At 41.8% G+C, this 21,039-nt stretch overlaps 1 protein-coding gene across 1 annotated transcript in view; it reads left to right on the top strand.

Moving 5' to 3' along the window:
* Positions 1–339: 339 nt before the first annotated feature.
* Positions 340–21,039, top strand: part of dnah9l (dynein, axonemal, heavy polypeptide 9 like) — a 33,109-nt gene continuing 12,409 nt past the window's right edge. Inside the window, exons 1-54 of the mRNA XM_054596186.1 lie at positions 340–432; positions 789–888; positions 1,262–1,473; positions 1,566–1,799; positions 1,995–2,162; positions 2,682–2,798; positions 3,039–3,176; positions 3,445–3,569; positions 4,037–4,232; positions 4,969–5,073; positions 5,183–5,374; positions 5,767–5,967; positions 6,098–6,433; positions 6,529–6,606; positions 6,678–6,733; positions 6,919–7,039; positions 7,193–7,362; positions 7,577–7,799; positions 7,902–8,018; positions 8,226–8,312; positions 8,430–8,588; positions 8,795–8,878; positions 8,989–9,147; positions 9,424–9,546; positions 9,811–9,933; positions 10,194–10,418; positions 10,525–10,743; positions 10,990–11,157; positions 11,471–11,596; positions 11,681–11,788; positions 11,882–12,013; positions 12,104–12,264; positions 12,764–12,920; positions 13,046–13,191; positions 13,304–13,420; positions 13,499–13,637; positions 14,117–14,209; positions 14,295–14,489; positions 15,010–15,087; positions 15,233–15,365; positions 15,706–15,833; positions 15,988–16,136; positions 16,217–16,367; positions 16,516–16,647; positions 16,771–16,944; positions 17,044–17,248; positions 18,448–18,613; positions 18,749–18,851; positions 19,217–19,354; positions 19,546–19,647; positions 19,727–19,888; positions 20,136–20,219; positions 20,611–20,720; positions 20,864–21,026. Coding sequence (XP_054452161.1) covers positions 340–432; positions 789–888; positions 1,262–1,473; positions 1,566–1,799; positions 1,995–2,162; positions 2,682–2,798; positions 3,039–3,176; positions 3,445–3,569; positions 4,037–4,232; positions 4,969–5,073; positions 5,183–5,374; positions 5,767–5,967; positions 6,098–6,433; positions 6,529–6,606; positions 6,678–6,733; positions 6,919–7,039; positions 7,193–7,362; positions 7,577–7,799; positions 7,902–8,018; positions 8,226–8,312; positions 8,430–8,588; positions 8,795–8,878; positions 8,989–9,147; positions 9,424–9,546; positions 9,811–9,933; positions 10,194–10,418; positions 10,525–10,743; positions 10,990–11,157; positions 11,471–11,596; positions 11,681–11,788; positions 11,882–12,013; positions 12,104–12,264; positions 12,764–12,920; positions 13,046–13,191; positions 13,304–13,420; positions 13,499–13,637; positions 14,117–14,209; positions 14,295–14,489; positions 15,010–15,087; positions 15,233–15,365; positions 15,706–15,833; positions 15,988–16,136; positions 16,217–16,367; positions 16,516–16,647; positions 16,771–16,944; positions 17,044–17,248; positions 18,448–18,613; positions 18,749–18,851; positions 19,217–19,354; positions 19,546–19,647; positions 19,727–19,888; positions 20,136–20,219; positions 20,611–20,720; positions 20,864–21,026 — 7,881 coding nt within the window. The remainder of the gene's footprint in view (positions 433–788; positions 889–1,261; positions 1,474–1,565; positions 1,800–1,994; positions 2,163–2,681; positions 2,799–3,038; positions 3,177–3,444; positions 3,570–4,036; positions 4,233–4,968; positions 5,074–5,182; positions 5,375–5,766; positions 5,968–6,097; positions 6,434–6,528; positions 6,607–6,677; positions 6,734–6,918; positions 7,040–7,192; positions 7,363–7,576; positions 7,800–7,901; positions 8,019–8,225; positions 8,313–8,429; positions 8,589–8,794; positions 8,879–8,988; positions 9,148–9,423; positions 9,547–9,810; positions 9,934–10,193; positions 10,419–10,524; positions 10,744–10,989; positions 11,158–11,470; positions 11,597–11,680; positions 11,789–11,881; positions 12,014–12,103; positions 12,265–12,763; positions 12,921–13,045; positions 13,192–13,303; positions 13,421–13,498; positions 13,638–14,116; positions 14,210–14,294; positions 14,490–15,009; positions 15,088–15,232; positions 15,366–15,705; positions 15,834–15,987; positions 16,137–16,216; positions 16,368–16,515; positions 16,648–16,770; positions 16,945–17,043; positions 17,249–18,447; positions 18,614–18,748; positions 18,852–19,216; positions 19,355–19,545; positions 19,648–19,726; positions 19,889–20,135; positions 20,220–20,610; positions 20,721–20,863; positions 21,027–21,039) is intronic.

Here is a 21,039-nt window from a genome sequence, read left to right as displayed (position 1 = left end):
ATCACCATGAAACTTTGCAAGTTTAAATTAAGTCAAATATTCTTTGTATTACAAGTTTTCTATAACTGTAAATGTTGGTTGTGTCAAACTAGTAGAATTATTTAGGCTGACTGTGATGACACTTTACTAGAATAATACTATAGTACTATTTGTTGTTTGCCTACTGTACTTTCATCATCCAAAGCCCATATTGCCATTTTCACCCACACCGTCGCCCCACTCTCTGTCTCCCTCAGCCCCTCTGGTTGGCCACTGGACCATGGCTTGTTATACTCTATAGAAACTCTGATTGTTCAGTGGTCTGGACAGATATGGAACGTCCTGAAGAAAGACTCTGGTATGGTGCTGCAGCGGGGAGACCACCCAGGCCCCAGCGTGGAGCTCCAGTTTTGGGCCACTCAGAGGGAAAACCTGCTGGGCATTCAGTCACAAGTATGACACTGGTTCTGTGGGAGTTGGCAGGGGTGCAATTAAAATTGTAAAACTGAAACTGCAGTTCTTAAAGTACCAGTAAAAGAGGTGTGTTAAATTTTACAGAGTGGGTATCACACCAGGTTTTAAGTCTGAAGCTTGAAAGGTCAAAACTATTATGTCAAAAGACCCCAGATGTGTTTGCAGGACATTGCATACACTCCACTAATGACCTGAGTAATGAACATATCATTTAATTTAACTGTTTGCATGTAGAATTTACATCAGAGATGTTCTTGAATTTCAACAGATTGTTCAGGTGTGCCTCATAAAGGGGTCACTGACTATAAATCTTACTACGATTTCCATGTTTTCAGATCCAGAGCCCCAAAGCGGAGCACATTATGGAGATCTTGAGAAGAGTCAAGAGCAGTTACTACTCGTCCTTCAAGGACATTTGCCTCAAAGTCAATGAAGGTAACTCCTCATTAAGCAGTGCTAATTAATGATTTTACTCATTCTATCATCTAGTCTCTCACAGCCCAACCTCTCAGTCGGCGTGTTAATATGTGCTGCTCATACATCCAGAGTGTACAGCTATAATTTGTATTCCTCAAGTACAAAAATAACTTATGTGTGTTTTTCTATGTTATCTTAATTTTATACATTTACTCTAATAAAGCTTTGCCTTGCATTCTTTGTGGTTCATCATTCTCATTAGGCAGATGTTGGCAACATGGCAATCACATTTGCCAATTTATGAACACAACTGTATGATTTTAATTATGTTACATAACCTCCCTATTAGCATCTTGTTATCTTTTACTACTTCTGTATGTGATTATCATAGCGGTGCTGGAAGCAGAGGACATAGATCTGTATCTACGCCCTCTCAGGAGACTGATCAGCAGCCTTGAAGAGAGGAGTTTCCCACAGGTAGACGCTCTGCTGCCTCCTCTTTTCCACACACTCTGTCTTATCTGGAGCCGTTCTCAGTACTACTGCACTCCGCAACGAATGGTGGTCCTCCTGCAGGAGTTCTGCAACCTAATCATCGAAAAGGTACAGTGATGCATTCCAATGTAAGTGTGACAGAGAGGGAGAAATAATATCTATCAATGATATTCTTAATATAATTGTGTGTCTGAATCCAGGCCTTTGCCTACCTCATCCCAGAAGAGCTGTTTAAGATGGAGCTGGAGGAGGGGGTGGAGAGAGTCCAGATAACCATCTCAGTCCTGCGCACCTTCAAGCAATTGTTTCACACTCACCGGCAGCGGATCCCCAACTACTACAGACACAGCCAGGCCATCAAGCTGTGGGACTTTCCGGCTACGCTTGTGTTCCAGCGTTCAGACCGCATCATGGATAGGCTGCTTATGATCGAGGTGCATGGGCTGATAATCAATGCTCTGTTTTTGTTAGTTTTATAGGAAGATTAGACATTTCCACATCTGGCTGTAAAAAGATGCCAGAACAATTTGCTCCAAGAAGACATCATTTCCATCACATTTACATCGATGGCTGATTACCTCCATCCTATCACCCTGACCCATCAGTTGCTATTCTTCTCTTATCTGTAGGAACTTTTTGCAACAGCCCTGGACTTTCTGAAACTGGAGAAGGTTGAACTGGGTGGATCCAGAGGAAAAGTCCTCAGTGAGATGGTTTTCAGTATGAGTGAGGAGTTTCATGACCGCTGGAGGGCCCTCAGAGAGAGCAAATATGACCCCCTGGACTATACTGATGATGTGAGGCCCACACTGTGGTGGAATTGTTTGTTACAGTTGTCTTTGATGTCACACTGCTCTGTCATCAATAAACCCAAAGGGTTGTGATTCACAGCAATTTATGAGTGGCATTCGCAGGCACAGCCACATTATAAAAAATAACAATTAGATGTTATTTTTCTGCCACGCTGTGCAGTAATTGAAAACTAGCAAAGCAAAGTAGTTGCTAAGCAACACGCACGAATCAGTGACAGCAGTCATCAGACGGTGCATCAATTTTATTTAATTTTCCAACAGCTTCCAGTGTGACTCAGCCAATTAAAACTGGAACTGAATCAGAAATTGATCTGTGTTATAATATACTTTTAGCAAGTGTGTGTTATTCCAGCCAATACTGATCAACTCAGCTAAGGAGAATTTAGAGTACTGCATGAAAATGTAGTGGAATAAACATTGCCTAATGATATAAGTGGACTTTTTTAATCAGAGGAAGGGCTGAAAATATCCATAATTTCCTATTTTATGCCCTCTTGTGTCCAGGATTTTGTGCACCACTACAGGCGTTTCATGGAGCAGAACAGAGATTTTGACCAGAGGCTGGGAACTGTCCTCAATCTGGCCTTCCAGCACTCCAAAAACCTGAAGTCAACCTTTAAGGTTTGTCTTTTACACCATGTCCCCTTAAACAAATCCCATAACTGGGATTATTGAAATTGTTCCATGTCGAGAGGTGATGATCATGATGTTACACTCTTTCACATATGTTCCTTGTTCATTAACTTGTTGGTGGCTTAGATTAAAAGCCAGGGAATCTCTAAAGTAAATCAGAAATATCTTTTTGTACATCATTCTACCTCAGTGTCTAAAATAAACTGCAGTGCTTTATGTCCCATCTAGTTGTTGAAGATTTTCAGCACCCTGCTCGAGAGACCGAGGATCCACCAGCTGTTCTCGCCTAACTACAACGTGTTGTTGGACATTTTCAAGCAGGAAGTAGACCACTGTCATTTTATTCTTGATCAACACAGAGAAGAGGTAAGAGACAGAACAGAAATAGTTATTCTCAATTACTTAGAAATCTGAATATTGAGGCACTTCCTATAGAATTTACAAAAATAAAGCCCTATGATCAGACTTCAGCCAGCTGCCTCAATGCCATAACATGGAACTGAGTTTAATAAGACACTTATTGCATTATAATTTAGATCTTAGCTAAACTTGTGTTACAAACGTCTTTGGAAAAAGTATTAACTTAATGTAATGAATATGACCCAGTCAAGTTAATTCAGCCTTTGTCTTTCAGCTGCGGTCAGGCTGTACTGTCCTGGGGAAGAATTTGCCCTCAGTGGCCGGAAACCTCAAATGGTCACAGGAGCTTCGGAATCGCATCCTCACCAATCGTAGCAACCTCTGCCAGCTGGCCCATATGTACGGACCAACCACACTTATATCACACATACATAATTATCTTATTAATTGCTAACAATAATTAATTATTATTATTATTGAGCTAACAACATTTTTAGGTGACCAAAAGTTTATAATTAACTTTCATGAAGTGAAAACACACTGAATGGGTTAAAGTTATAAAATGAAAACTGGTAGCGACCTGTCAGTCATAAGGTAGCCACGCCCTAAAGCATAACCTGCTTTATCGTCTGTTTTATTCTAAATGGGCCACCTGCAGCAAACACACTTGTAAAATCAGTGGAGTTCCCCTTTGAGTAGATGAGCATCAGGTTTAGGAAATGTTGCTAATCATAATTTTGGAATACATTTCTGGCATACAAAGTGAAAGGATACAGTTTATTTGTCAAACATACAAGATACAGATGACATTTATGTCTATCTTTTCTTTGGCTTTTTTCCTCCCTTCCTCCCTCTCTCCCTTCCAGGCCTCTGGGGTGTGCTGAAGCAGACAGTGTCCTCCAAAAGTGTGAGCATGTTCTGGAGGTTCTGGACCAGCATGATGAGGAGCTGTTCTCAGAGTGGACTGAGGGCCTGGAGGACATCTGTCAAAGCCACCTAAAGGAACCACTGCTCACACTGGACACAGACACAGGCCTGTTCCAGGTCAACTTCAGTCCTGCAGTAAGAGCATAGAAGATTACAGAAGAGACATTTTAACATACTAATCAGAGTACAAATAATAGTTTTAATTTAATTCTGTTGGATACATTTAACTACAGTATAATGGGGAAATGTATGATAAACCTTTGACTATACAAGTCACGATTAAACATGTCTGTGTTTACACCACGAATAAGAGGTCAAATAATTAAAATGTGTACATGAACTATGATTTTCTTCTGCAACTTATCACTGATTACTACAAAATGATAAGATATATCATTTATGAAAGCTTTTAAATTAGCTTAATTTCTTTTCTCAGCATCAGGTAGCTGGTGTGTCTCAAGTTACCAGAATTTGCAACAGTGGTTTGTTTACAATAAACTGAGAAACTATTTTGCATTAGCAGCAATATCCACAATATATGAACAGATAAGGAAAATCACAAAATGAACTCAACATCCAATCAAACAAACAAGAGAGATTACAAAGTGCAGCAGCAATGAATATGTATAACCAGCAACATCAAAATCAGACACTATAATCCAGGGATTAACTATTTATCTGATGTACTATGAGCATCAGATAATGCACTGTCTATGTGTGTGTGCACTTTATTACCATGTTAATGAGATTTCCATTGTCAGATGCTGATCCTATCGACTTAGATTGTGGCTGTCATATTAAAAGAAAACAAAACAATTAACTGCACTTTGGATTCATCAAATTCTCCTCCTGTCTCTGTGCCTGTCCCCAGTTGACATCAGTGCTAAGGGAGGTGAAGTATTTGGGGATGCTGAAGAACCAGAACATTCCTAAATCAGCTCTCCAGCTCTATTCCAAACGGGAGAGGCTCTACATGGTGGGTAACTAAGCTTCGGTGTTGCATTGGATATAGCGTCAAACTTGACCTGTGATATATGTTGAAAAAGACCAGAGTTTAAGGTTTAACACTGTAATGTATCCTGTAGTACACACAGACACTGACCTTGGTGACCCAATGGTACAACCAGCTCCACAGTACCATCCTGGCTGTAGAGCTGGGATTGGTGAAAGATGAGATGGATGGGACAAGGCGACAGCTGGATCCGGCTCTCCGGGTGCTGAGCTGGGCTCAGGACGACCTTTGGGACTACATCCAGACCACGCGGGACCTGGTCAAGGTACTGAACATTTATTTTGTTTTTTAAGTAAGTGTATCTCTTGACAGTATGGTCAACTAACAAAAGGTGCAAAGTGTAATGCTATTGAGTTTTTTCAGTGCCTATGTTTTACTTTTTTTTGCAGCATATTTACAATATTCAGATATATTTAGAGAAAAGATCCTGTCTCAGTTGCATAAAAAGTTATGGTTTATTTGAGATTGTTCAACGGCAGTATCAAAACCTGCTTTGAAGCTGTTGCCTGCCATGAATCCTGGCGTTCTCCTGATGTGGTCCAAGCCAGCTTTCCTCAATTATAGCAAACACTCCTAAAACAAAAAGCAGCATGCAGCTGTCAACTGAAGGGATTCTAATTACTGGTTGTAAGAGTGTCTCTCTTTTGCTATTGCCAGAGCATTTCTAGTCGTGTCCAAAAGAGTAAAGCCAACGTGGAGGCCGTCCAGGCCCTTATGGGAAAATTCAGTCATCGTGCCTTCATCACCAGAAAGAGCCGTGGTTCTACTCTCCTCATCTTCTCTGATATTGATGAGAGTGTTTCCAAACAGCATACTCTCATCACTAGTACAGGGGAGGAAATACACGAACTTCTGCAGGTATATCAACCTTACCCTTGGTGCTGGAGAGAAGGACTTAAGCACTCCTGATAATTCTTGTATTCATATATATATATCATTATCATATTTATTTTTCCCTCTAATAAATCCCTTTTCCACTGTGCTCCAGGAAAGCCAGTCCCTGCTCGGTGTTACAGACCTGGACAGCAGTGAGTGGCGGGCCTACACTGACTATGTGGACCGAATGATCCTGACAGGCTTCTCTAGTGCCGTACGCTGCTCGCTGCAGTACCTGTTGGACAACACAGACGCAGCCCAGCGCATTTCACCGCTGTTTGAGGTCCAGCTGGTGCTCAACAGCAATGAGATGACCTTTGACCCCTCGTTGGACTTCAACCACAGTGGCAACTTCTACGATATTGTGGATAAGATGGTAGCCAACATCACCAACATGGCGTCCTTCATTCCCAGAGTGGCAAAGCATAAACAGCTGGATAACTATCAGGTGCTGTACAGATTAGATTAGAGGTTTATAGGCAGAAATGTATCTGCACCCACACAGGCCCTTGTCATATGTGACCTTGTTTCTTTATCTTGTAGTGTGACATAAATGAAATGGAGGATTTGTCAGAGATGTGCCATGTAATCCGCTCACGGACACGCGCAGCTATCACTAAGGTACGTTTTCTGTCTACTTAGGGAAGCTCATATATGATGCTTACAGTTGTAAATACTGTGTTGCTTTACAGGTCAGAGAATATCAGGGATCGTTTGCCAGCTATCGCTACCTCTGGACTGATGACAGGTCAGACACGTATGGCTCTCTGTCACTTTTATTTTACTTTTATCAAATTGTTTTTCTACTGAAAAGAAAAACACAAATAAAAGTTCTTGAACATAATGCCGTTCACTTTTGAAAAATGATAAATATCCTTTATATGGATATTTGCTTCAGAAAAGAATTCAACCTTTTCACATCAACTTTCACAGGTCTGAATTTATGAGGCAGTTCCTGCTGTACGGCCACGTGTTAAGTACAGAGGAAGCCGAGCTGTATGCCGACTATGAGCTGAAAAAGAACCCACCCACCCTGGACAACTTCAAAGAACAGGTGTGCTTCACATTTGTACTTTGAACAGTCATTAACCTAAATTGACTTGACCACAATGTAATGTTTTAATGGAGCCAGTCAGTGGAAACATCGTCACCGGTCTTTCCGTCTTTGATCAATGTCTGTGAGTCACTGCATCATTCTCCATTGTAGATCAACCTGTTTGAGTCTCTGTATGTGCGAGTGAGCAAGATGGAGGACAGGAGAGTGTTTTGTGGCTGGCTACAGCTAGACATCAGACCCCTCAAGCACCAACTGATGAATGTCATCAAGAGGTGGAGCTGGATGTTTAAGGAGCACCTGCTCAACCACGTGAACCAGAGGTTAGACACGCATGCACACTGAAATGTTTATTTCTACAAAAACAGATAAGAATAGAATGGTCTACGGCCCACACTGGCCAAAAAGCAATCTGTTGAAATTGTCTAAGGGGTTGTAGTAGTTACTACAAGAGATTGTTTTTATTTCAAATCATCATTGAAGTAACTTTTGTTCTATGCCTCACTGACATCATCCTCCTTCATCTCTATCCTGCAGCGTGAGAGAATTATCGTCTTTTGTCCAGGACACGGCCCACGGTCTTTCTAACAAGGTGTCAGATGGCGACTATGCAGGCCTTGTGGACATCATGGGACACCTCATGGCCATACGAGACAGGCAGATCAGCAACGAGCAGCACTTCAAACCTCTCCAGTCTACTGCTGAGCTCCTCAAGACCTACGAACAGCAGCTGCCAGAGAGCGTCTACACACAGCTAGAAGTGTGAACCAATGCACAAATTACACACATTTCTATGAGTGCTGGCAGATATATACATTTATCATTACATTAACTTTCTCCCCTTCATTACCACAAAACACAGGAGCTGCCAGAGAAGTGGAAGAGTCTGAAAAAAATTGCATTCACAGTCAAACACGAAGTGGCACCGCTACAATCAAATGAAGTTTCAGTTATACGCAGGAAATGTGTTCGGTTTGAGGTGAGGCTGTGTGTGGGCAGGGTAGAATGTCAACCTCCTACAAAGAGCTCAATATCTGAAATCGTCTCACTTTCTTTCCTGCATTATATATGACTGACACAACAACCCCCCAGTGTGCCCAGTTCTAGATGGAGTGATGGAGACAGTTATGCTGAGTAACTGCAGCTTCAAAGAATCCTGAATGTGAAGGTTTTTTTCATACTTTAGGTCAAGCAGCATGAATTCAGGGAACAGTTTTGTGTCGAGCCAATCTTTAAGATCAATGTGGAGGAGCATTATAAACTAATTGATAAGGTGAGCACTGGGAGACATACTTTTTAACCACCTTTTTAAAAAGAAAAGTTTAAAAGTCATGCTTTGCAAATTAGTGTATAATTTAAACATGACCATTCAAAACGACTTTGTCTCCAGTCTAATCGAGTGGTAGCAGTGATGGAGGCAGAAATGAAGAAGCTGCAGGACACAGCTGATCTGTTTGAGGTCAGTTTCCCGGACTACAAGCAACTGCGACAGTGTCGCTCTGACATCATACTGGTCAAAGCAGTCTGGGACATGGTCATCTTTGTGAAGGTAAATGTGAATCAGCACATTTTGATTTCGTAGCTATGTTTGATTTTCATGGATAAACCATTAAAACAAGACAGAAGGTCCTGCATAGTGAGGCTCAGTGTTTGGCTGTGAGTTTCCAAACTTATGGATGACCTTTAAGACTATGGGGGGAAAGAACACTTTCCAGAATCACATATTAAATGCTTCCATTCTGCTCCCCATGCCAGACCAGTATAGAGGATTGGACCAAGACTCCATGGAAAGAAATCAATGTTGAGCAGATGGACATGGAGCTCAGGCGATTCGCCAAAGTATGACAAGCCTCCATCGCCAAACATTAAAATTATTCATTTTTTGCCAGAGTTGAGAAAAAGAGTGAATTTCTCTCATACTTCATGACTTCCTCTGTTGCACGTTGAAGGAGATGAAGATGCTGGATAAGGAGGTCCGGCTGTGGGACGTCTACATGGGTCTAGAGTCGACTGTGAAGAACCTGTTGACCTCTCTGAGAGCCGTCAACGAGCTGCAAAACTCGGCTGTCAGAGAAAGACACTGGCAGCAGCTTATGAACACCACCCGGGTATGAGACTATCTCAGCTGCTGCTTCGCAATGTCTCATACCATCTGATTTAATAATGTTTCATCAATGATCATGCTCTGCACCGTATACCATACTTGCCACTCTATTGAGATCAGTTCTGTTCTTCTTTGGTCTAGTCTTCCCTCTACCTTCATTCAACCATCCCGCCAGCTCATGTCCAGGCCTATAATGACCTGCACGGTTCAGTGAACCCAATTATCCCCATCTGAAATCTGATCACACTCATGGTTGCCGTGTATTCCTTTTGGTCCGCAGGTCAGGTTTGTGATGGGGGAGGGCACCACCCTGGGGGACCTTTTGGAATTACAGCTGCACCGTGTGGAGGATGAGGTCAAAAACATAGTGGACAAGGCTGTGAAAGAAATGGCCATAGAGAAAGTAGGTATAAAAATAAAAAAAAATCAGTCACAATTCCTGCATTTACAGGTACAGAGAGGAGTTAAAAGATGTTTAATTTTTTTTATTTCTGATCTCCAAAAATATTGACAAATACTGTCCCAAAAAAATTGGATGCACAAGACGGATGAAATCCTAAATAATTATGCAGAACATACAAAACATCATTATAATTTATGATGTGTGTGTTTTTTCTCATCTTAAAAAGACAAAAGTCACATTTTGCGTTTCCTTTTATTTCCTCAGGTGCTTGCAGAGATAACCCAGACGTGGAGTGTTATGTCGTTGTCATATGAGACTCACACCAGCACAGGAACCCCTCTGCTCAAAGCCGATGAGAATCTGATAGAAACACTGGAGGACAACCAGGTGAGCCCGATTACTAAACTGTGTTCATCTAAAATGATATCTAGAAGATAACAGTAGTGCATTATTTCAGTAATTCTTTTTAATACTGAAGTGTGCTTTTATGTCAGTCTGTCTCCATGACATTAAGGAGGCAACTATTCCATACAGAAAATCCACAGAAACATATTGACGGGTTATTAGTAGTTTCATTTATCTGAACATGCATTAAAGAGGGTTCCTACAGTTCATCATCTAAAGCTGTTCTGTTTATCTCTGCTCAGGTGCAGCTGCAGAACATCCTGATGAGTAAGTACGTAGAGTATTTCCAGGCCGAGGTGAGTGGATGGCAGAGGAAGCTGATGGTGGCTGACCTGGTCATCTCCTCCTGGATGTCTGTCCAGAGGACCTGGGCCCACCTCAACAGCATCTTCACCAACAGCCACGACATCCGCTGCCAGCTGGCCCATGATGCAGAGCGCTTCCAGGGAATTCACACTGACTTCCAGGTAACACATTATACATAAAGGAGCACCAGCCTACATTCTTTAACCTGACTGCATTGTTTTGTTGTGTGATATGTTGTGTGATTTTACTCCTACTCTTCCCACCCAGAGCTTGATGACTGAGGTGGTGCAGAACAGTAATGTGGTCGAGGTGACCAACCGGCCCGGCTTCTTGGAGAACCTGGAGACCTTGCAGCAGAGGCTGTCTGTGTGCGAGAAGGCCCTGGCCGAGTACCTGGAGACCAAGAGACTCACTTTCCCCAGGTTTTACTTTGTCTCTGCCTCAGACCTGCTAGAGATTGTCTCCAAGGGAACACAGCCCAAACAGGTGACGTTTTACAATTTGATTATGTTTTCCAAGAGAGAACATATAGAAAGATAGTCAGCACATTGAAGTTCTACAGTATATATGTGTGTTAGTGACTTGTGGAGCGGAGAATGTCAATAAAGATAAGAATGCGAGACAATTTCCTTTTTTTGTTTACGTCCAATTCCAGTCGAGAGATTATGCTTCGAAACAACATAACCTTTAAAGTGTAAATGGAATTATAGACCATCTGTGTGTTTTTTCCAGGTGACCAGACACTTGCTGAAACTGTTTGACAACATAGCAGATCTTCGCTTCAAGGACTCAGAAGGAGGTGGAGGAGGGGAGGACGATGGGGAGGCAGTTGCTATAGGGATGTACAGCCGAGAGGGCGAATACGTTCCATTCTCTGAGCCATGTGTTTGTGAAGGACAGGTACTGGGGGAAAAAATCAGATTTCTGTGTGTGACAATTCAAGTATAGTAACACTGCTGTAATCAGTAATAACATTACTATGGCCTTGCTATAATTAACGTAGCTGCCTATGAGGATAAACCACGAGACCAGTGGCTGTAATAACATTACTATGGCCTTGCTATAATTAATAACTTTCTCTGTATAGTTTATTTTTGTACAGTGTGTATATAATTGTATGTTTGTACAGTTGCCACGTGTCATAATTTGCATGCCCTTTTCAAATATTGTATATGATTGCATTTTTGCTTTAACATTTGGTGTCTTTTTTCAGGCAGAGTGTTGGTTGAGTGCCTTAGAGAGCACCATGCGCTGCACAGTCCGAAAAGAGATCCAGGAGGCCGTAGCTGCCTATGAGGATAAACCACGAGACCAGTGGCTGTTTGACTACCCTGCACAGGTATGATAATGTACAGTCTGTAGAATTATATATAACATTATGAACCCCACAAATGATCAGTTGTCTGCCATCTGTTTTTTTTAGGTAGGGTTGACTGGTAGTCAGGTGTGGTGGGCTACCGATGTTGGCATTGCCTTTGAGAGGGTGGAGGAGGGATTTGATACAGCTCTCAAAGACTACAACAGGAAACAGGTAGCGCTGTTAATCCAGAGTAAGATACTGTGAGGAGGGTGTGTGAACACACTGGTTGTTTTGTTGACTGATTAATTCTGTTTTCTTTTTAAGATCACACAGCTGAACTCACTGATCCACATGCTGCTTGGAGATTTGACTCCTGGAGACAGACAGAAAGTTATGACTGTCTGCACCATTGATGTCCATGCTCGAGACGTAGTGGCCAATCTCATAACTCAGAAGGTAATGCTGAAATGAAACATACATTTTCTGAATTACCCCTAACACAAGCAAGAGGACCTTGTTGTTGGTTTTACTGTATTTTTCTCTTAGGTGACAACAGGTCAGGCCTTTGCATGGCTCTCCCAGTTACGCCACCGCTGGGATGACGAAACCAGACACTGTTACATCAACATCTGTGACGCCCAGTTTCAGTTCAGCTATGAATACCTGGGGAACACTAACAGACTGGTCATCACTCCGCTCACTGACAGGTACGCATACTATGTAGTACTGTATGGTCCACCAATGCACATGCACACGGATTGTAAGCATTAGTAAAGATGTGTACTTTATAGACAGAGGTGGCAGGTGAAGACAGACATTAGTAATGGACTCCCAGTCAAGTCAAGTCCATTTTATTTATATACCCCAATATCACAAATCACAAGTTTGCATCAGGGTAATTTACAATCTGTACGGCATACGACAACCTCTGTTCTTGGAGGAACTCCCCCATATAAAAAACTGTCACTGGGTAAAAATATTATCAACTCAGCAACTGAGGAGGGATCCCTCTCCCAAGAGGAGAGGCTGAATCTCTCAGAGGACGGTGATTCAGATCCAACATCTGGAATGAGGCACCGACAGCCAGGAGAGAGAGAGAGGTCCCAGGACTAAGTGCTCGAGTCAAGTTGTGTAATAGTTGAAAGTTGGTAGCTCCCATGCAATTAGTTGTAAATGTGTGTTTTTTCATTGTCCATTGTCTTTCAGGTGTTACATCACCCTGACCCAGTCCCTCCATCTGACTATGAGTGGTGCCCCTTCAGGCCCAGCTGGCACCGGTAAGACAGAGACTACCAAAGACCTTGGACGCTCCCTAGGCATCATGGTATATGTGTTCAACTGCTCAGAACAGATGGACTACAAGGTAGTACCGACAATACAGATGTTCTCTGTGGTGTCCATATATGTCATATTTACTCCAATCATATTGTTGTTTATGTGCATTCCACTCTTCCGCTTACCCCCTTTGTCTCCGTCACATATCTCCAGTCCATAGGTAACATTTATAAAGGTCTGGCTCAGACAGGGGTGTGGGGGTGCTTTGATGAGTTCAACCGGATCTCAGTGGAAGTGCTGTCAGTGGTAGCTGTGCAGGTCAAGACTATACAGGACGCTGTACGCAACAAGAAGCAAAGGTACATGTGGAAATAATGAAAAAAAGAATTATTTAATTTGTCTGCTAATCCAGTCTCCAGATTTCTCCACAGACCTATTTAGTCATCTGTACTTGTTACTGTGTGTGTGAAGGTTCCATTTCTTGGGAGAGGAGATTGAGCTGAAGTCAACGGTGGGGATCTTCATCACTCTGAACCCGGGTTACGCTGGCAGGGCTGAGCTCCCAGAGAACCTCAAGGCTCTATTCAGGTCTGATATAAACGGAGGAAGAAAAGAAGAGATTTTAAGTTAATAAATACAAAAGTGAAACGTTTGCCTTCTGTTCAGGCCCTGTGCCATGGTGATCCCAGACTTTGAGCTGATCTGTGAGATCATGTTGGTGGCAGAAGGCTTCATAGACGCTCGTCTGCTGGCACGCAAGTTCATTAGTCTCTACACTCTTTGTAAGGAGCTGCTGTCCAAGCAGGTACATATTGCCACTTTCTACTTAGTTAACAGGGCACTGCACATACTCTAAATATTCCTTGTGCTCTTACAGGATGGACACTATTTTGAAGGATAATATGGGTGTTAATTGAATTAAAATGTTAGTACAGGTCCCTGTTGCCAACCGTCATGGGCAATACTGTGCACATTTAGCACGCAACACCTACAGCTCCAAGGATACATTTTAAGCTCATAAAAAGCAATTAATCATCACAGCCCACTTATTCCACTATAATCTTTTGCACGTGGTGAACATATATGAAAAGATTTACTCATTTTACTTGCACTCAATATGTTTTGTCTTTGACCCTGCTCATTATGATGGATTTAAAGGCTGTTAGGCTGCTTTTAATATCGGCTATCATCTGTACTGGAAGACAAAAAATACTCTATTGAGAAATTGACAAAAGATAGTCCTTGCTTTCATTGCTTGAACTGTTCATTCCCTTTAACTGTTAGGATCATTATGATTGGGGTTTGAGGGCTATCAAATCAGTCCTGGTTGTGGCTGGATCTCTGAAGAGAGAGGACCGGAGCAGACCTGAGGAACAGGTATAGTGAAGAACAATTGGGTGCAATTATATGGCTTGTAAGAGCATTTGCATCGTGGCTTTCAAAAATTGTATTTCCTGGCCAGGTGCTGATGCGGGCTCTGAGGGACTTTAACCTGCCTAAGATAGTGACCAGTGACGTGCCGATATTCCTCGGGCTCATCAGTGACCTGTTCCCTCAGCTGGACGTCCCCAGGAAAAGAGACCCTGAGCTGGAGAACGCTGTCCGGCAGTCAGTCAGTGAACTGCGCCTGCAGCCTGAGGAGAACTTCATACTTAAGGTGCCTGATAAATGCTCCTCTGCTCTGTGAGAAATTAAAATGCCTATTTTTCAGTCGCGGTACCAAGAGATTGGGGGTTTTTGGTGAAAAAGAAAAGGCACAAAGTTAATCATTGTGTTTATTTATATATTATAGTATAATTAAAGTCCTGAATTGCAAGTTTAAACTCAGGATGCATAGTATCCTTAATTCCTTTGGGAACATGAATGAAGACATACTCATCGGTAACTTGTGAGAAATATGAAAAAGCTGCTGTGGGGAATTTTAATTTTGTGTTGATTTTGGTGGTCCCAGTGGATAAGCGTGGTGAGTACCAGATTTCCCCTAAGATACCTCAAACCATGACAAGCATTAAGAATAATGAGCCAATATTTTCACTATTGGTCTTGTCTACTTATGTAGGTCATATAGAGGCATCAGTATTAAATTGAGTTCATTAAAGTTCCCCAGACTAGCTTTAAATTAGTAGTTAATATCATGATTGAATATCCAGGATGATTCAGTGTTTGTGTGTCTAAAGGTGACCCAGCTGGAGGAGCTGCTGGCTGTCAGACACTCTGTGTTTGTAGTAGGAGGACCAGGAACTGGAAAGAGCCAGGTTAACTTCTCTTTACTACATGCTACATTCATGGAAGAGTTGAATTTCACTTTTGTCATATCTACAGACTTTCCAGAGTGACAATAAGGGATTTGCTTTTGGGAAAAAAACAGTGTGTCTTATATTTATAATGTTTATTAATCAGATCTTGAAGACTCTCCATAGAACTTATGCAAATATGAAAATGAAGCCCGTATGGAATGATATCAACCCTAAAGCTGTGACTACAGACGAGTTGTTTGGATACCTGCACCCTGCTACCAGAGAGTGGAAAGATGGTGAGGAACCTCGAGGATTTTACAAGGATTTTAATCAACTGTAAATGATGATCGAGGGAACCACTCTTTACTCCAGATTGTGGATCGCTGTCAAGCAGGACTTATGTTGATGCCAAGACGATAATTTATTCCCAAGCCTCTCCGCAGAATTAATTAGAATTTATCAAAGTACTTTTTTTTTATTCAGTTAGCTCTTATCTGAATAGTTTTGGGAAGAATTTGGCATGAGTTTGCTTTTTGCAGAATGAAGCGATAGAATGGGAAATTTATTTTGCCCTAGTGATGGTGTGGTGATGGTATCGATATGCCACTGTATGTTTTACTCTTTGCTTTACTTTAGGTCTGTTCTCCTCTACCATGAGAGAGCTGACTTCAGTGGGTCATGATGGACCCAAATGGATTGTTCTGGATGGAGATATTGACCCTATGTGGATCGAATCACTCAACACAGTTATGGATGACAATAAGGTCAGAGTGCATCTCTGTTCTCTTATTGTTCCATTTTTCTAATGCTGGATTGTCTCCTTTACCTGGGGGTTTAAATCTTCATCTCTCCATGAACTGACCCAAAGCACAAACAAAAATTTGAACATGCCTACTTTAAATCTTCTCCTCTGTCCAGGTTCTGACGCTTGCCAGTAACGAGAGGATCAGCTTGTCCTCCTCCATGCGTCTGCTTTTTGAGATCTCTCATCTGAAGGCTGCTACTCCAGCTACTGTCTCTAGGGCAGGGATACTCTTTGTCAACCCACAGGACCTTGGCTGGAGCTCGTAAGACACACACAAGCAGTAACACACCTGTGAAATCATGGGACGGTTGTTTAGAGGTGTTGTCTTAACTGTATTCACAGGTATGTGACGAGTTGGATAGACACCCGACAGGCCCAATCGGAGCGAGCCAACCTCACTATTCTGTTTGATAAGTATGTGCCGTACTGCCTGGAACAAGTCCGCTGCAACCTGAAGACCATCACTCCCATACCGGAGACCAGCATGGTGCAGGTGAGAGCACACAACATGCTCATTGTGTATCTCACATACACACAGATGTTGAACTTCTATGTTGTGTTTTTGCATATTATCAAAGAGAACAATGTGGCACTTTGTATTGGCCAATCAGATGTTACATGTATGTGTTTTGGCCAATCAGACACTGTGTTCCTTGCTGGACTGCCTGCTGACAGAGGACAACACTCCTGCTGACTCTCCACGAGAACTTTATGAGATCTACTTTGTTTTCGCCTGTGTCTGGGCCTTTGGAGGAGCTCTCTTCCAGGATCATGTGTGTGGTGACAAAATGTTTGCTTTAAGAGCTAACTCCTTTTTATATTACAGTGTTTAACATAGTAGAATAACTTGGATTATTATGTAATGATATTTTGTTTTCCCCCCAAAAATGGTCAAGCTGAATGACTATCGTGCCGAATTCAGCCGCTGGTGGTCTAAAGAGATGAGAGCGGTGAAGTTTCCATCCCAGGGCACCGTCTTTGACTATTTCATTGACTCAGAGACAAAGAAGTTTACTCCCTGGAGTGAGAAGATGGAGCCGTTTGAGCTGGAGCCTGATGTACCATTACAGGTAAATGATGTGTGTGGTGGGGAACTTCATGTTTCCAACTCATTACTGACCACATTGTGAACAAGCCCTTGCAGTCAGGTCATGTGTTTTGTGTTTCAGACTGTTTTGGTTCACACTCCAGAAACCATTTGTCTGACCTACTTCATGGACCTGCTGCTCCTGAGAGGAAAGCCTATCATGTTAGTGGGCAACGCCGGAGTGGGCAAGACCATCCTGGTGTCTGATAAAGTCGCCAAGCTGAAGGAGGACTTCATGGTGGCTAAAGTCCCCTTCAACTACTACACCACATCGGCCATGCTGCAGCGTAAGAATTACAGGAATGAGTACAAACAATTTAGGGGGATTTGTACTCAATAAAAATAAATAAATTCCATTTATTTTTTGGCACAGTGGGGTTTTTGCAAGGGTTACAACCCCGTCTCAAAGGCTGCAATATAAATGGAGACCAATAAGCACATTTATTTTTAAAGAATACATAAACTAAACTAAACAAACATGGAGGGGTGGTCACACCCACTCCATAAAAACGGGGTTCCCACCAGGATTACCGACAGCTCTAGCATTCATTATTTTCCATCTACATCCGCTTACATCACCACACTTTCTAACCCCCCAATGAACTCCAAAAGGAATCTGCTCTTTAACCTAACAGGGACAGAACAGCAGCAATTTACTCACAGAGTATACAGGAGCACCCGGACTCTGTTTCACAAAAATCACATAACAAAACACATTACAAAACATAACACAGCTTGGTGACACAAATAGCCTCCTCAGGAAAACTAATCAGTACAGGTGCTCACATTAAAGAAAAACAGGAAAGCAGCCTACTCACCATGTCTCCCGGACAACCAGATTGCACATCTCCCTCAAATTAGAGCCAGCAAAACAGGACACAGACCCCAAGTGGAAAGGATGGGTCATCATTCAAGGTATAACAGTGCTAGTTTAAAGCTACACTGGAGAACTGCAAGCATCATACATAACAGATGGAATACAATGGATTTGGGATTGTGAAAATTTGAACAGAACTTCCCTTTATTAATGGTCAGTGTTTTGCTTGGTAAATAAGAGACATAATTTATAGAGAATGCTTTTAAAATGAAAGTGGTCTTTTTTTTAAATAGGGTACTCTACCCTTCTTTTAAAAATACCCTTGCTTTGGTTACATTTTCTATTATATATTTATATTATGTGATTGAACAAAAAAAATCCCAGCTACAAATAAGGTTCTGACCCTCGTATCAATGTGTGTTATTGACATCTCTTTTCATACTGCAATGCTTTGGTCCTTTTAATATTGCTGGAAAGTTGAATACAAACTTTTACTCTGACTCGCTGAACTTTGAAATTGATTTGCTCTCGTGTTTTTAATATTCTTTCCTTAGTGCAGACTGCTTTTTAAAATCCATAACTCATTTATCATTTGCTGCGAGCACAACAGCGCCCACAGCTTTTTCTTGTCATTTTTATCAACTGTCTTCTGCATTATATGGTACTCAGGTGTCCTGGAAAAACCCCTGGAGAAGAAAGCTGGTCGTAAATTTGCTCCTCCCACCGCTAAGAGACTCATCTACTTCATAGACGACCTCAACATGCCTGAGGTGGACGTTTATGGGACCGTCCAGCCACACACTCTCATACGCCAGCACCTTGACTACAACCACTGGTAAGACAGAGACTCAGTGCACACAAGTATCTCCTTTTGCATACATGTACAGTACAATTACACACCAACATCTGGAACACATGTTCTGTACTGTTAATATACTGAATTTAATCTAAGTAGACAAAACCTTTGTAGGTATGACAGGCAACGCCTGGTACTGAAGGAAATACATAACTGCCAGTATATCACCTGTATGAACCCAACAGCTGGAAGCTTCTCTATCAACCCCAGACTTCAGGTATAGTCGTTCATGCATACAGGCATATGGCACATTCATACACACATGTACAAAGACCATTGCTTTTTCTACTACAATTACTTCACTTAATTAGCTTTTAAAGCATTTTTACAAAGTCATTTATCAAGCTGCAAATGAAAACAGGATGGATTTAATGAACCGTAAAAAGCAAGAAGCAATTAAGTTACAAAGACATTATAAACAAGCAAAAGAATTAGAAATTCAATTTAGAATGTCCTAGAAAGCTAAGTGCTACTTCTAAGATTGAATGCTCTAAATCATAGTTACATTTAGAAAGTAGTTTGACAGATACTTTTATTTATTTTTTATGTTTAGGTAAGTCATACTCTCTTCATTCCTTTCAGAGGCATTTCTCAGTATTTGCAGTACATTTCCCAAGTGCAGATGCATTAGCCACCATCTTTTCCAGTATCCTGTCAGCTCACTTCCTTCAGGGAGGATTCAGCTACGGTGTCTCCCGCTCAGTAGGAACTCTCATGCAGGTACACCTACACCATCAATGCAGCATCTGTCTACATTAAAACCGGATTTCTTTGTTCCAATCTATGCAAATATTGATCTATTTTTCGATTTGTCACTCTATCCATTCGGTAATAATGCCAGTCTGTTTGTCTGTTTCAAAATCTATCCAACTGTTTCTAAATGTATCCATCTTTTGGTTCTGCTAATCCAGGCAGCTATTTGTCTGCACCAAAAGATCAGTCAGAACTTCCTCCCTACAGCGATACGCTTCCACTACATCTTCAACCTGCGAGACCTGTCTAACATTTTCCAGGTAACCCACACACAAAAAATGTCACAAGTAACTGTAACCGAATCACATGATTATTGATTCTATGTATGTTGATGTGTAGGGTATCCTGTTTGCCCTGCCGGAAAGTGTCCGTTATCCGATGGACCTGGTTCACCTGTGGCTCCATGAGAGCTCCAGGGTTTACTCTGACAAACTAATGGAAGAGAAAGATGTGGAACTCTTCAACAAAATCCTGCTGGACACTGGCAAGAGATATTTTGAGGTAAGAAACAAGATATATACAGACTGTGTTTATCTTTAAAATGACAATTCACACAGAAACCCCTTGTGATAGATTGCAAATTTGTAACAACACAGATGTTGTTTCTAGGCAATCTGTAAAACAGTATGTCATACTGTATCATTAAAAATAGTTGCTCTGTATCTAGCCATTGAAGGGCAGTTTAGTTGTGACATGTTCTGTTTTTTCTTTTGTTTTTCACATCTCTGTTTCTGCAATATTTTTCCAGGGAATGGATGAGTCCATCTTTATCCACCAGCCTTTGGTGTACTGTCACTTTGCCCAGGGAGTGGGAGAGCCTCGCTATCACCAGGTTCGAGGCATTCATAAACACACATGTTTCTCCTTTCACGCATCAATTTATTCTTTATTAACTGTGGTAATAAAATAAGTGAGCTTAATTATTTTTGACTTTAATCAATTTATTATGTAGATTAACTGTTGCTCACGTATTCAAAAAACGTTATGGCACAAATTCTGCTGTCATGTCTAATCTGTCAGAAAATAAATGAGGATGAATGCACTCATGCTAATTGGCAAACTAATTACCTTTCATTTCTGTATGGGGTTTGAATTGAAAGTTAATTGACTCAAGTCTTGATAAGAACTTCATTTAATTTGCGCATCTGGAAGTTACCACACAGTTAACTTGGACACTGCTGCCCTTACTCAACAGAGCCAGGTTTGTTTATTTGTCTTGACAGGCCTCAGACTGGGAGAAACTCCAGAAGACGCTGGCTGACGCTTTGGAGCATTATAATGAGCTGCACGCTGTCATGGACCTGGTACTGTTTGAAGAAGCTATCCAGCATGTGTAAGACACTGAGACACTAGCACGTAAATTGCAGATGCACACATACAGTCTGCTGACAAGTACAAAGGGAGGATTTACACTGATTAGCACATATGGAAACCACAGTGCATGCACACACTATTACTTCTGGTGTTTGTGCTCAGATGTCGTATCAGTCGTATCCTGGAGGCCCCCTATGGAAACGCTCTGCTGGTGGGGGTTGGAGGCAGTGGGAAGCAGAGTTTGTGTCGGTTGGCTGCCTTCCTCAATTTGCTGGAAGTTTTCCAGATCACTCTGCGTAAAGGTTACGGCATCAATGACCTGAAGGTAAACATGCATT

The sequence above is a fragment of the Anoplopoma fimbria genome, chromosome 3 (genome assembly GCF_027596085.1).
Source record: "Anoplopoma fimbria isolate UVic2021 breed Golden Eagle Sablefish chromosome 3, Afim_UVic_2022, whole genome shotgun sequence".
Classification (NCBI taxonomy): domain Eukaryota; kingdom Metazoa; phylum Chordata; class Actinopteri; order Perciformes; family Anoplopomatidae; genus Anoplopoma; species Anoplopoma fimbria.
The sequence above is the reverse complement of the archived record's forward strand: the minus strand, read 5'-3'. Positions and strand labels throughout refer to the sequence as shown.